The 15,534-nt window shown below is 42.2% G+C and overlaps 1 protein-coding gene across 8 annotated transcripts in view; it reads left to right on the top strand.

The window, feature by feature from the left end:
* Positions 1-3: 3 nt before the first annotated feature.
* LOC102894923 (protein CutA homolog) overlaps positions 4-15,534 on the top strand; it is a 25,521-nt gene continuing 9,990 nt past the window's right edge. For 2 of the 8 annotated variants that reach the window (XM_025050464.1, XM_006917077.3), the window contains exons 1-7: positions 888-2,401; positions 3,280-3,381; positions 5,126-5,246; positions 7,313-7,461; positions 12,556-12,615; positions 14,430-14,475; positions 14,713-14,762. In XM_025050464.1, coding sequence (XP_024906232.1) covers positions 7,343-7,461; positions 12,556-12,615; positions 14,430-14,475; positions 14,713-14,762 — 275 coding nt within the window. In that variant the 5' untranslated portion in view covers positions 888-2,401; positions 3,280-3,381; positions 5,126-5,246; positions 7,313-7,342. Of the gene's footprint in view, positions 102-887; positions 2,402-3,279; positions 3,382-5,125; positions 5,247-7,312; positions 7,462-12,555; positions 12,616-14,429; positions 14,476-14,712; positions 14,763-15,534 lie in introns of those variants that run through there. The other 6 variants (XM_025050462.1, XM_015593329.2, XM_025050463.1 and 3 more) reach the window with 6 other exon arrangements.

The raw sequence follows: 15,534 nt of genomic DNA, 5'->3' as shown, positions 1-15,534 counted from the left end.
CTTTTCCGAATTTTGGCTGTGACGGCGAATCGCCCCGGCGCACCAATGACGAGGCGGAGCTGGCTGACTGCGCGAGGTCGTAGACTGCCCAGCCGCGCGAGGTGAGGGACCGTTAGGGCCAAGCGAACGGTCGCTTCTGGTTGCGGGGTCGCAGTGGGGCGTCATTTTAGGCGCCGCTTAGTTTGTCATGCAGTCCGATTTTCCGTGGCCTTGCGTATTTCCCACGGAGAACGAAGGCTCGTCAAATGCTGGACAAGCAGAATAGTGAAAATGAGGACCAACCGAAGGTTGAGGGGCCTCGCAGGTGGCCTCCTGGCTCTCAAACCAGGCTTGCGGCAGCGACAGGAGAAGCAGTAGTAGAGCCGGCTGCAGCTTGGACAGCGGCTGTGGTTACCCCCAGACAGCGGAGGCAGTGGGCATCCTGCTCCTGGACCAGACACATCAGGAGGCGGAGGGCCATGCCTTTGGAAGACAAGGTGAAAATTCTCGAGAAGCTGGAAGAAGGCGTGAGTCACATCAACGTGGGGCGCATTTTCTTCTTTTTTTTTGGCGTGAATGAATCAACCATGAGCACCATTAAGGAAAACCAGAAGGCCATCATGGAGCGTTTCGTTCGTCAACTCCAAGGTGCTGTGCATTTCCCGTACGTAAAACATCGAGAAGATGGAGACTGAGTTAACCACTTGAGTGGAGGACCGGACCAGACCATAGGGGACCGGTCTCTAACACCGAAGGCCATCTGCAGATAAGCCAAACCCATTACAAGCATCTGGTGGAAACCACCGGAAGGACAACCCAGATTAATTTCACGCAAACAAAGAATGGTTTAAGAAGTTTAGAAATTGCCGCAGTTTGCAAAATTCGATGTCAATGGAGGAAGAAGAACCGTTAAATGCCCGGTCGGCACCGAAGTATTACAAGCAACTCCAGAAACTAATCAGAGTGAGAGGCTGTGTACCTCAACAGGTTTTCAACACCAAGGAGATGAGTTTGTTTTGGAAGTGAATGCCTTCGTGTACTTTTAGGGGAAAAGGAAAAAAAAAATCCAGAAATCTTAGGGGAAGCTAAGGACAGGATTTGCCCATTTTTTGTGCCAACGCCGCAGGTGACAAAAAGATAAAAATCATTGCTGCAAGACCCTAATTCCACTTGTCTTTTGGCTAAAAGATTAAAAATGCCTTCCAGTTTTCTGGCGATCAGGTCTTCCATTTGGATTGGTTTCATGATTCTTTTATCATCAAGCCCAGAGTTATTTAACAGAAGAATCATGAATTCAGAGTGTTGCTAATTTTAGAAGTCTCAATCACCCAGACTCATTCTTTGCTCATCCTAATGTGATACTGTGTTTCTTCCTGGAAGACACTAGCTATCATCAGCCCTTGGATCAGGGTATAATTGAAGCATTCAGGAGGTAACCATGCCAAGCATGTTTGATCACTTTGCTGACTATATTGGGAAAAACCCTTGCCTTACTTTGAAAGGAACATGGCAACAGTACAAATTTTGGTAGTGATAAAAGGGATAATGGATGATATAAAACCAGCTGCTATTACTAAAACCTGGTGGAAACTTTGGGACGATGTTGTGAATGATTGTACATATTTCCCTAGAAGAAAAGAAAAAAATCAAGAGTCTGCAAGATGAATGGGCTTTAAATTCATTGGTATCGACGAAAGTGAAATTAATGAGCTACTCAAAAGTTTGGGCAATAAGTGAGAGTCTGTTGCCCAAATAGACTTAGATGAGGAAGAAGACAAACCCCCCAGAACCAGAGGTAAAGATGAACCTAAGGAAATCTAATGTTTTCTCCGACCTTGATGCTGCAACTGACATGGATGGATCCTTTTCTGAATCGGAGTTTGGCTAACTTTAAAAAAGATTTTAGTAAATTATTGTATACCTATAAAGAGGTGCAAAAGAACCTTCAAAATAAAGGCGTTGAAGAAAAGGAAGACAGAGGAAATGTGGGTGAAGGAGATGGATACAGGATCTGAAGGGAGTCTGAATGTTAACCTGAGCTTGTCTAAATCTGGTAAGGGGAAGCAGGTAGAGAGAAAGAAATTGGAAGAGCTTGGACCCTCAAGCAGTGGCACTGAGAATCTTAACTTTCTGGAGAGTCTGCCAAAACCTTAAATGCATGATTGGACATTTGGAATCTAACCTTGGAATTAAATCTGGAAAGAGTAGAGGTGCCTGAATTGAAGGAGAGAATCCAGAGGCAGTTTCTTCCAAATATAACAGTTTATCTCTTGCCATCCTTCTCCTGCTGCCCCAATGTCACCATCATGACCATCCTTATTATCACCAGACACACATTTGTATCATTTAGTCATTCAACAAACATTGACCTTAAACTGTGGGATGTTGTGCTAAACTTGAGGACATCATCTCAGGATCTAAGGTAAATGGTCATTAACAGCGGCCTTATTAATGTAATAGGGTGTAAAAGATCATAGGCTTGATTTATTTTAGTGGACTTCAGATATAAAAGTTTTCCTAGGACCCCTTGGCCTCATTTTCTCTAACTCTTTGTTCTTCGATCACAAGTGGAGATTTTCTGAGCTAACCTTGGTGGTTGCCACTAGACTACTTGCTCTTGAAATGCTGACATGATCTTACATTTTATAAAGCACTTTTACATTAATCTTCTCTGTTAATCCTCATTTTAGACCTATGAAGCAGGTGTTAGCCCTTCTTTTACCAAAAATCCCCTCAGAAAGTAAGAAGCAACTTGCTTGAGTCTGCACAGCTTATGATACGATATGATATGACTACAACTGACTTACTACTTTGTCAGATACTTTGCTAGAAGTGTGTCGGCCCATTGAGAATTTATAGTCCCAAGGAATGAGACAGGCAGGTGAACAGGTAATTTAAAATAAACACCGAGGCTGTGAACTCGCAGCCTGCAGTCCAGATTTGGCTAACAGATGTATTGTTTGACCTGCCCAGTTTAAAACAATTTTGAATTGCTTTCTAGCATTTCCTCCCTTTTGTTTACATGCAGTACAATTCACCAATTTAAGTATATAGTTTTAACCCTCGTGTAACCACCACCACAATCAAGATATAGAACAGTTCTCTTAATTTTAAAAAGTTTATTTGTTCCCTTGTGCACTCAATCCCTTCTCTCACCCCGGAAATGTCATCATTTAAAAATAGGACATTTCACTTTAAAAAGCTGGATCAAAAAATTGGAAACCATGGCAACCATGGACTCTGCGTTCCCAGAAAGGCAACAGTCAGTTATTAACTTCTGCTTTGCTTATTTGTTTGCAGCTCCCCATAGTTGATGTTTAATGTCCCAAGTGCCTAGGGGAACAGAGTACTGTGGGATTAACTCTGGGAAAGGCTGCACAGAGCCCTGGCCTGGAAAGATAAGTAAGTTCATTGGGAGAGCAGTTGGGAGCATGAGTGTTCTAAGCCTAGGAGGGTCTGAAGGAAGATCCTGGGAGGAGGGAGCAATATGGGGACAGGGAGGCAGAAGAGTGTGCTTCACCTGTTTTTGTTGGCCAGCCCGGCCTTTATCAAGCAAGAGTTTAGTGTGTGTGTCTTAATGTTGATGTGCTGTACTTGCTGAAGGTTTTATATACCTAACAAACTTCTGTCATTTTATCTATACATCTCAGGATTTTACGATTTTGTTGTCATAATGGGGAGGGAAAATTAGTATTAGTTTTGTAAGGGTTGAAGATCTGGGTATGGTGCTTGGGTTGTATGTTTGTAGGGAGAGGGTAGTCTAGGGAAAATTCCTCCCTCTTTCCCCGCCCCCTCCACTCTCATTCTAGCCAGCCTTTCTGGGGCCCCACTGGGTTGTCTGGCAGGCAGCAGGTGGAGGCAGAGTGGGGAGGAGGAGAGGGTTAAATTCTCAGTGTCCGCCCCTCTAACCTGCAACTGGCAAAGCCTGAGGCCACATTTGCTGCCGCTGTGCCGCTAAATTACCAGCGACGCCATGGATAGGCTGGGCTCACGGTGCCCTCTGCCAGGCTACCTGAGGCCCTCTGTTCTTATTTGCCTCCTGGTGAGTGCCCCACACTACGATGTTACCAACACCCGCACCCTTAAACCTCCGACCTGTGGACTAAGGGAAGGAGGCATTTTTCTCTTTATTGCTCCTGGAATTTTGAGCTGGGGTCAAGCAGGTAGGGGATGAAGAGTAAAACCCCTGGAGGCACCCCCCAGTGTCCTGGAGATTGTGGTGTGGTCCTGAAGCTTCCCAGTACCCCTTCTTCACTCTTTGTGCCAAAGGGTGACTGGGCTGTGTTTCACTGCCAGTGTCAGAGAGGTGACGGGGTGTCTGGTGGTGAGTTCTCGTTTACCTGTCACATGATAGATTCTTTTCCTCCTAGTGCAGTTACCATCTTGTTTTTCTGTATTTTTCCGGAGGTTTTGTTTTCTCATCCCAGAACTGTTTTAAAATGTTAAGGTTGGAAGTGACTGTTTACAGAGTATCTCCAGTAGTCCAGGTGGTTGAAGGGGAGGTGGAAAGAACTGCAGGAGAGGGTGAGAAGCCCAGGGCTCTAGCCCAGCTTTGCTGCTCACTTTTGGGTGATTTCTTCCCCTCTCTGGCCTTTATTTCTTCATCTGTAACAGTGCACAGATTAGTGGCTCTTAACCTTTTGGGGACATTAGATTTTCTTGAAAGTTCTGGATTTGTACCCAAGGAAAATGTATAAACAATGTTGTATTCATTCAGAATATTCACGGATTCCTTAAAACTAGGTGGATTATAAATTTAGAGCCACTAGGTGGTTTCTGAGTCCCCTTCTGCCTTAACACAGACTGTAAAGTCAACCATAACTTCTTAGAGGCTGTGCAAATACGCCAGGACATAAAAAGGCAAGAGGAAAAATGAACTAACTGAAAAGATACACAAAATATTTTAAAAGAATGTGAAAACAGAAAAAGTTATGTAGTAATAGAAAAATAGGAAAATGTTATGAAAACTTTTTAAAATAAATATATAGTAAATCTTTTCTCATAATGTTCCTATAAGGGAATCTTGTGATCTATTTTCCATCAATTGCGCATTCATATAATGTCACTCTGTGATATATTGTAGTCCACTCTTGGTTTCAAATTGACTTTCCCTGTTTCTGATACTTTGTTGATATGGTCCACAAAGATTTCTTAAGCCCATACTCCCTGTCAAAGTTGTGAAGTGCCAGGAATACAGAAATGACTGAATGGAAGATCTCATGAGATGGAAGACTATGAGTTCGTATGAGAGTTTCAATACATTTTAGGTGAGTTTATATGTAATTCTCTCACCTCTGTTGCACTGATAACTGCTAGCTGAAATGCCCCATATCTTCCCTAGGAATGGCTTTTTTAGTTGGGGGACAGGTCTTTGCTCCTTTTGTTTGGAGTCTAGGCTGAAAGCCACCTTAGAGTCATGTAGTTGACACCTTACAGTATGTCCAGTTCTCTGCTAAAAGCATTGCTAACAGCTGCCAAAAGCTTTACCTGCTTCACAAAGCTATTTAATTTTAATAACATCCTCCTGGTGAATTAATTTGCCAGTTTACAAGTAAGTATTTATTGAGAACCTGGTGTGTGCCGTGAACTGATAGGGATACAGCGATGAGCAAAGCGTGGTCCCTTTGTTTATGATTATGAGTTATTTTCCTATCTCCTTTGAACCCATGGCAACTCAGATAGGCAGCACAAGTGTCATAATCTCCAATTTCTATATCAGGTTTATGGGATAGGAAGTAACTTCTTGAAGGCCACAGGCAGTAAGCAGTACTGGCACTAGGATTTAAATACTGCGCACGCACACGTACAGAGAAAAAGCTTCATTGAAAGGTGGTTCTTTTTTCTTACATGGTTGCTGGTTTGGTTCAGATGCCGATAGCCTGTTGGATGATCTGCATAATTGTCCCCATGCAGTTGGCACTAGTGTCCCCAATGAGAGGCAAGGAGGAGGAGGAGGAGGAGGAGGAGGTAGTGGAGGCAGTAGGAGGGAATGAGAGACCCAATCCAGACAGGCCATAAATCAAACTGAAGCTAAAGACATAAAAACACTCAGGCCCTGCCAAGAAGTGGGAGCCAGGACTTAGGCGATAGCATAAAAAGAGTGGGAGGACAGAGTTTTATTTGAGCAAGGCGTGAGCCCTAGGCTGGGAGGCAGGAGAAACGCGCTCTTGTTCAGGCTGGCTAAGTCACAGTGGAACTCCTTGTAAATTACCTCTATCCCTATTAATGACTCCATTGTATCCTCCAAGCAGAGGGCCCTGGAATGGAATGTATTCTCCAATTCTTTCTATTTCTTCTTATTTAAAATGCTTATCATTAAAATAGTAAGACAAATTTTATCATAAATGTCTGTTCTCTCACTTCATTGCCATCTTCGTAGCTCAGGATCTTAGTCTTTTTCCTGGATCATGGTAATGGCCTTCTAAGTAGGCTATCTTCTGCTCCTCCCCATCTTCCCTCCTGATACACTACTTGGCTTCACTTTATTATTACTCTGCTACTTCAAAACCTCCAAAAATACCCTCTCACTTGAGTACAAACTACAAACTCCTTTGCTTGACCCATTTCTTTATCGTTTTAGCCAGTCTCATTTCCTGCTGTTCTCATACCCACAGACTAAGACCGAAGTGGACTGTATATCTCATCTATCCCTAAATACCTCTTGAATTTATACATATTATTGTTTGCTTAGAGTGTCTCCCTCTCCTCTCGTAATCCTACTTGTTGTTTCAGATCCAATTTAGATGATACCTTCTCTTTGAAACCTTTTCCTGCTCCCTCAGGTAGAGCCTTCCTCATGGTCCCCCCAGCTCTCAGTTTTAGTAGCAAAGGTCACATTGCTTTAGAGTTAGGCTACCTTTTCCACTAGCCTACCCACCATGCCTGGCACATATACAAATGAATGGAGGTGAAATTAACTCCCTAAAACAGCAATAGATGTAAGAGCTTATCACCATTATTATCTCCACAGGGTTATCGCAGTTTGGTGGGTGCCAGTTTGCATCACCTCCAGTAGCACTTCTGTATAATAGGAGTGGATTTCAGGTCATCCAGACCCAAGTCCTAATCCTGGCTTCACCAATTAAAAGCTATGTGCTTTTGAGCAAACTTCGTGGTTTCTGGGCCTCTGCTTTTTTATCTGCAAAATGTGAAGGAAAATATCTAGGCATGAAAACTTTGTTAAGCACTAAATAAAGCTTGAGATTACAGGAATAATTTTGTGGATAGGGAATGGGCATGAGAAAATGATGCCCAGCCTTGGTTCCAGTCTGCTAGAGCTGGCAGAATTGGTCATGTCACTGCTGACCTGTGCTTTTCTTTTCCTACCATTTAGATCCTGGCAGCGTCTTTCCTGACATACCCTATGCTCAGGACCCTTAGCCTGCAGCTCCGTTCAGCTGTCACCGGCAGCTATGTCTCTGGCACTTACTCCATCGTCTTTGTCAACTGTCCCAATGAGCAAATTGCCAGAGATATTGCCAGGTATGGTTGAACTTAGATGCTGCCCCAGGAGGCTCAGGGAGCAACCAGCATGCTCCAGAGGGACCATTCTCTTGCCCCATCCATCAGATGATGAACTACATAGCTATCTGCTTAGGATGATATGAGGAACATAGCCGAATGATCACCTGGCAGATCCTGCTGCTGGGCCTGAATATGTTGAGTGGTGCATGGGGGCGTATAAGGGATATGAGACTCAGAGAGATAGGTGGCTTGTCCAAGGTGTTAAGATAACGTGGAATCCTGCTGCTTGAAATTTTAAGTCTCCTAATTTCTAGCCCATCTGTCTTTCTTCTTGGAGATATTCTCTTTGCTCAATCCCAGAGGTGCTCACTATGACAAGTAAGGAGGAGGAGGCCATTCTAAGTATTTAGAAAATTTCTAGAAGCACCTGTGGTATGAGGGAAAAGAATGCTGGACTTCTAAAGCAGACCAGGGTTTGAATCTTGGCTTTACCACTTACTGTGTTAACTTAGATAAGTCGCTTCCTCTTCTCTAAGCATTAGTTTTCTGAATTAAAAATAGGATAATGTCACTTACTTCACAGGATTGTTGTGAGGATTAAATGATATAAAATATGTACAATCCTTACTCCAGTAACTTGCATGTAGTAGATGCTCAATCAATATTTGTGATATCTGAATATCCCCCTGTTCATTGCTCTTTGAGATGCAGCTTTGAAGAGGGTTAATGGAGCTGGAGGGTCATGGATTTGGCTCCTTGCTCTTTTTCTTCTTGCTCCACAATTCAGCATTCTTAAAGTTGATGACAGATGAAGTTACAGTGTTTTAAAATGTTGAATCTGGTCTTTGGGAGCATGCAACCTCTAAATTGCTGGTCACAGGTTAACACTGCATTTGATTCCATCTCTTTTTCCTCCGGTGTGTTTCTCTCTCATTAACATTACCTTTGAAGAATAGCTCTTATCTAAAAGAACCTGCAATTACTCTAGAAATACAACCATAGTATTTAGCAGCTAGGAATTAAAATTACTTCTGATGCTTCTGGTATGCCTATGGTCTGTACTGAACTGTCTTTTCTCTGGACCCCTGGAACAGCCACTGGGGATCCTTTCAGGGAACACCTTCAGCTGACATTGAGGAGGTTTGGCGTTGGGAGGAAAGGATTCTAACGCCTGGATTCTAACTGGTTGAAAGGCCAGTTCAAATAAATGGATCAGTATCAGCTTGGAGAGAGGTCTCTATTGTCTTCTTGAATCCAGGATTGTTGATGAGAAGTCAAGTGTTTATCAGGGTCTCATTTCTTTGTAGGTAATGCTTTTTCTCTCTGGTAATTTTTAGGATTTTCTCTTTATCTTAATGTTCAGCTATTAATTTGTTAAATATTCTCTCTCTTCATTCTGTGTCCTTTTCCTGGAACTCCTATTTGATAGATGTTGAATTTGTTCTCTGTTCCTGACCATTTATATTTTTCTCTTCCTTTATTCTGCGCACTGGGAGAATTTCTGAGCCCAGTCTTCTGTTTGTTTTTCAGCTGTATCTATTTTGCAATTCAACCCTTCATTGAGTTTTTGGTTTAAACAATAATAATTTTCCTTTCCAAGATTTCTAATTGTTCTTTAATACCCAACTGCTCATGTTTCATAATTGTCTGATCTTATTTTGATCAGATTTTATTTTATGAATGCAATAACCTTGCCTTATATTTCTGTAAATATTAATTATACTTATTTTTAATTTTTACACCTTTATTGAGGTATAAATGACATATAACATTGTAAGTTTAAGATGTACAAATGATTTAATACATATGTATATTGCAAAATGATTACACAATAAAGGTAACACATTTATCACCTCACACTGTTACCTTTTTGTTGTGGTGAGAACTTTTAAGATCTAATCTCTTAGCAACTTTGAAGTATACATAATTATACTTATTTTTAAATCTTGATGTTGAATGTCCTGTTATGTCCTCCTCTTATATAAATTCTTTTGTTGAAGTTTTGTCTCTCTTGGTTTTGACTTTCCTCAAATACTTTGCCATTCTTAATTGTAACCTCTCTCACCTTTTTAGTTATGCGCCTCCACGCACAGGAACAGCTACTAGGAATTGTCATTAGGCAGCACTGTTTTCAATGTGAGTGTGGACTGGGGACACTCTACAGTCTGGGGTGCTGTAGTAACTTACCTTCTGGGCATGAATTCTTCCTTTTGTCCATGGCTGTTGCCAGCTTCTGGGACACTGTTTTGCCTTTTTTCTCAAAGTGACTACATTGACTGCTCCTTCCTGGAGACAGACACCCCGTTACTGCTGCCTGGGCCATGAGAGATTTAGGGGGTCCACCTTCTCCTGCCATAGCATTTCAACAATTCACCTTGATGGTTGCCTCCAAGTTCCTGTCTGCTCTGGTTTCCATCATCTCCGATACAGACTATTGCTCTCCTCTCTGTGGGGCAGTCCCGCACATGCTCCCATGCACGTCAAGGGGGCTGTTTGGGTTCGGACGTGGTTAATGTGTTCCGGCATGGTTAAGTAGTAAGTATTTTCTCTCATTTCTAGGGTTTGGTGTAAAAGGGGTGGTTGCAGCGTGTGTTCGGTCCACCAAGTCGAACTAAAAGTTTGAAATGGAGTCTTCGGTGATATGGCTGTGGAGCTCTCACCTCAGCCTGTTCTGTTTAGTATTTTTTATTAGTGATTTGGATAGAAGAGAGACAAACAGGTTTGATTCCTGGGATTTGTAGAAGGGGAGAATAAATGGGTACATGGTGGGGAGGGCCCCACAAATGTTAGCTGGCAAGAACCCCAGCTTTAGCTACAGAATCAGTTTGAGACCAGGTCCCTTCAGCTTGTTTAGTTATTCTTTAGGGTTCTGTAGAGTTTTGTCTGCTGCCTCTCAGTTTCGGTTCATTTTGGTTCTGATTCCTGGCAATGTTCTTAGATCTCTTCATTGACAGACACATGTTAATCTCTTTTTGGAGTCAGGATGAAAATCCCGAATAATGAATCAGGAGACCTGGATTCTAGTGTCCTCTTTGCTGCCAACATCACATAGGATCTTCGACAAGTCTTTCTTCTCTGGGCTTCGATCTCATATGCAGAGAGAGGGAATTGCATTAGGCCAAGGTCACAAGCACAAATTCCTATAGACAGGTTACTTAAATGAGTGAAGTAGGCTGGGTGTGACAATGCAGGATGATGGTAGAGAGCAGTCCTTACTCTTTACCTAGGTTTTAAGAGGAAAAAGCAATTAAAACTGGGTTGACCTGGGAAAAATATGCCATGCCTAGATGGAGTAGCCCTTACTCAGCTCTAGGTCAATGTGATCTTACAAGTCCAATGTTATAAGACTCAATTTTTGATGAGAAGCTAGATAATCTTTTTTTGCATACGAAATATTCTAGTAGTAAATTCTGATAACAGTCAAGATTTTTAAAAATGCCATGAGAGGCAAACCATGTCTCTGCTCTGTGAGCCACTAGTCTGTGAACTTTGCAATTTCTAGAGGCCCTCGCTCTAGGCTGCTACCTCCTGCTTTCCTCAGGCGAGCTTGAGGGCCTGAGCGCCCTATCTGTGACTCAGCTGCTGGTCTTGAGTGTGTATTTTCTCAATGAGCTTGCATGCTCTCTCGCTCTCCTTTTATTTTTATTTATTTTTTAATTTATTTATTTTGGCCATAGGAGATTTTTGATTAACATGGTCCTCCTCAGATCTGTATAGTCTTTTACCTAAGGACAGGTTGCTATGCTCTCTTAGGAGTTCACACTTCCTAAGAGATTGGAAAGGGCCTGTGAAGTCAATAGAATATTTTTCTAGAGGTTTAACTCACTCCCTGTGTTTGCTTGCCACGTTCAGAACCAATAAAATGTAATTTCTCAGCACATGATTGAGTGAGCAAGACTCTCAGCAGTTGCTTAAACAAATTTGTGCCATGTGCCTCTCCTTATAGTCAGGGATTTATTTAGCTCCTGGAGCTTTGCAAAGGAATGAGGGTGGTGGTAATGCCACATTAATGCAGAGCCTTAAATAGAGCACTGTTTAGCCTAGAACTCAAAGGAAGAGAAAGTGGGTCAGGTCTCTTGGCAGCAGCTGAGGGAAGGAGGGATCAGTGAATAGGACTCAGATGAGGTTTATTTGGCAAGATCTAAGCATTTCAGAGAACAGATACCAGGCTCCCTTGGCTGCCTGAGACCTGAGAAAGGTTTGTCAGGGCCGGCCTGATTCTGGGGCCTTGAGGTTTTGATGCTTGGGAACACTTTTCATTAATGACTTGATGGTGCTGCTGTTTCTATGACACCTGTACTAGTTCAAGTACATTTTTGTGTTCACGAGGGTGCTGCACAGGAATCTGAGATTTTCAGACCAGGAATTCTAACCTGTGGTCTGTCAAAAAATAAAAAAAACCTTAGTGGTCTGCAAAGGTGATGATTGTGCTTTTAGGGCTGTGATAGAAACCTTTGCAAAGACAAACAATTATAATGATTTTGGTTTTTTTTTTTTTTTTTGCTTTTGCCTGGAGTAGCCATTCTATATGGTCATATGAGTTTCTACAGATCAGAAGCACTGAGTGTCAGCTGGATACATATCTGAGAGATAAAAGCAGAAGAAGCTGGCATAATAAAAAGAGATCTTGGTGATGATAAGGGTTCAAAACCAATGACTGGCTGAATCAATTCTCATTGTATAGCAGGAGAATCAGGTTGAGTGAGGGTGACGTGCCTATCTTGGATAGGTGCTCGAATACTTATTCCTGGAATGAGAGAATGAACTTGCATAAGGTCACACAGCCATCCTACTGCAGGGTCAGGAGTTGAATCTAGGTCTTCTTGTTCTCCATCCAGAGTTAATTCCATTCCCCAAGCAGACAGGGCCTATCCTTAAAACCACCTTCTCACAGTTGCTTCCCTACTTCTCTCCCCACCCAGGGGAGGACTTAGAAACCTCTAAAGCTCTCTCTTGTGCATGGTGGTATGGAAAGTGTTGGTTTGAGGGAGGAGGGGCACTCTAAATGGTTATCTAGTTAGACTCAGGTTTCCTGGGTAATTCCAAGGAACTCCTGTCCCTTCTCTTAGGATCTTGGACACTTGCTCCAGTGACTCACTCTCTTTGCTTTAGGGCTATACTGGATAAGAAGCTGGCTGCCTCTGTGAACATCCTGCCCAAGGCATCCTCACTGTGAGTCTTGCTATGGATAGTGGAGGGGTGTGGGGGTGCTAAGTCAGGTCTGGCTGGTGGAAGGAGTACTGAACTAATGGGAAATCATCAAAGAACAACTCAAAGGCATTTAATTAATCAACATTCACTGTTGATTTGTATTCAAAGGAAATCAACCAGTGGGTTTATGTCATCTATGAGCAAAAGCAAAAATAGGCTGTGTATAGAGAAAGGAGAAAAAAACCCTACAGTTTAGGAATCTTGTTTGTGCATTCTTTACTTAAGTCAATTAGCTTGCTGTTAGCAAAGAAGTCAGACTGGGCATTCTATCCCTGAAAAAGCCAACTAGGGATATCAAAGAACATAATTTCCATTGCTTTTAGATTCTTTGGAAAACTGAGAGTTTAGCATATGTGACAGCCTGTTTCTGTGTATTGTCTGCCTTTCATTTCATTAACACCTTCACTTTAGTTAAGCCTGGTCTGTACCATTTTTCTCAGCAAAATATTTTAGCATCCCAGTACTAGTTGTGCAGGATTTGTCTTATGCCTTAATTTCTCTGATCAGCCTGTTTCTCATCTCCTTCCCTTCCAGAAAGAGAGAGGGAGAGAATGGAAGGGGGAGAGGGGAGAGAGAAATAATTTCTATTCTGAAGGTCAAAACAGGAAAAGGCTATGTAGTGAAAGCTCTCGCCAATGATGACGTTGCCTCAGTGGTTCACATCGTCTTTTGCTATGGCTCCCAAATTTGGCTGTGCTTTAGATTCTTAGGCTCCATCCTAGGTCTGCTCAATCAGTCTCCCCAAGAGTGGGCTTGGGTCTCTGAATTTTTAAAAACTTATATAGGTGATTCACATAAAGCCAGTCTGAGAATCAATGCTTGGGAACTAGAATAGAGTTTCAGCCTAGCATTCCCTTTGTATGTCCATCCTCCCCTTTACCACAGCTCTGTGAGACAGGGCCAGTGGCCTAGGTCATCTTAGTCTTGCCTTGGCTCAGTCAGTGTAGATATTCTCAGGCCAAATTCCTTTCCCTTCCTTTCACATGATGCTGTTCTCATACTCTTTTCTGAACCTTATCACTGACTTTTAATTTTTGGATCTGTTTCCATATCTTATAAGTCTCATTTCTTCCTTGAAGCCTCCTGTGCTCTTTATCCTTTCATGGGCATTCAACTTTGAGAATCAGTGATAAAAGGAGCACCAGTCCAAAGGATGGGGAGGGTCCTGGAAGCCATGAGTATAGAATGAATGTTGAAAGAGCTGGAGATGCCCAGTTTGGAGGAGAGAAAACTTTGGACTTTCTGCAGGGCTTGCCTGAGGTGGTTCTTCATGTGGAAGTTGGGTAAAACAATTGGGTGGCAGATGTTGGCACACCATAAGAAAAACCTCATGTGAAAACCTTTACGATAGATGGACTTCAAGAGATGGTGAGCTTCTCTCCTCCACAAAGTTCAGGCAGGTGCTATAAGCATTTGTTAGAATGGTTGGACTGGATCAGGGGTCTCCAACCCCCAGGCCATGGAGCAGTATCAGTCTGTGGCCTGTTAGGAACCAGGCCTCACAGCAGGTGGTGAGCAGCGGGCAAGTGACCAAAGCTTCATCTGTATTTGCAGCCGCTCCACAGCACTAGCATCAGCACCTCAGTTCCACCTCAGGTCATCAGGTATTAGATTCTCGTAGGAGCACAGGTCCCTGGTGCAAAAAAGGTTGGGGAACGCTGGACTAGATGACCTGTAGCACCTTGGCCACCTCAGTAAGTTACCTAACTGGGCCAGATTTGACATTTCACTGGGCTTGTCTTATGAGCGTCATAATTTGGTTTTCTTTTCTCCAGGTACTTTTGGAATGGAGAAATAGAAGAAGCCACTGAGATCCTGTTGGTGAGTGAGGACGAGAGGAATGGGGTTTTTTAAAGATTAAGACCAAGGTTCCAATGAAAAATTAGCAAAGACCAACTGATTGAGGTTCTTGCCCCACATAAGATGCCTTAGCTTCATTTGTGTGCTAGTGACAGGGCCTGGTGACCTGGAGGGGATGCTGGCTCCTAAATGGCCAGACAAATGAGGAGCTACAGAGCTGGGGTTGAGGTCCTACAGTGATTTTCTTTTCTTTTACAGTTAATAAAGACAAAGACTTCCAAGGTCCATGTGCTGTCCAGCTACATCAGGTAATTCTGGCATCCCTTTTCAGGAACATACTGAGGACTAAATGAATGAGCTTGAAAAGCAGGAAACCTAGTCACCAACCTTCCAAATGATCTTGGGCATGTGCCTGTCCCTCCAATTCTTCATATGTAAAATGAGAGGCTAAGAAGAGTTAGTTTAAACCAGTGGTTCTCAACATTTTGGTCTCAGGATCCTTTTACACTTTTAAAAAGTATTGAGGATCCAGAAGAGCTTTGTTTATGTGGATTACATGAAAGTTTACTGCACTAGAAATTAAAACAAACTTAGAAAATATTTTAGTTCATTTAAAATAACAATAAAACTATTACATATTAATGTAAATAATGCATTTTTATGGAAAATAGCCATATTTTCCAAAAAAACAAAGTGAGAAGATTGCATCATTTTTCATTTTTGCAAAATCTGGCTTTAGAAGCATGTTTTATTAAGCATCTATCAACTATTGGGATACTTTAAGCTCATGATGATCATTTTACGTTTCCAAACGTCTAATTTTTGCTTGAAAACATGAATTTTTTCATTGGCAGCAAATGATACAAATTGTCTTCATTTGAGTGATGGGCTCACTTTGTTCATATTAGAAAAAATGTTTTCCTAATACTCAAACCTGAATAAAGTTCATATTTTAAAGTGGTGTTCCATGAAAAAGTCTAGTTTAGTTTGAGACTCAGACAAGTTTAAATTAAGACAACATTGAATTTAGGCATAAGCAAAAATTAGTTTAAAGCCTTATCATTCAAAGTGTGGTTTTGG

The sequence above is a fragment of the Pteropus alecto genome, unplaced genomic scaffold (genome assembly GCF_000325575.1).
Source record: "Pteropus alecto unplaced genomic scaffold, ASM32557v1 scaffold226, whole genome shotgun sequence".
In the NCBI taxonomy this organism is placed as follows: domain Eukaryota; kingdom Metazoa; phylum Chordata; class Mammalia; order Chiroptera; family Pteropodidae; genus Pteropus; species Pteropus alecto.
The sequence above is the reverse complement of the archived record's forward strand: the minus strand, read 5'-3'. Positions and strand labels throughout refer to the sequence as shown.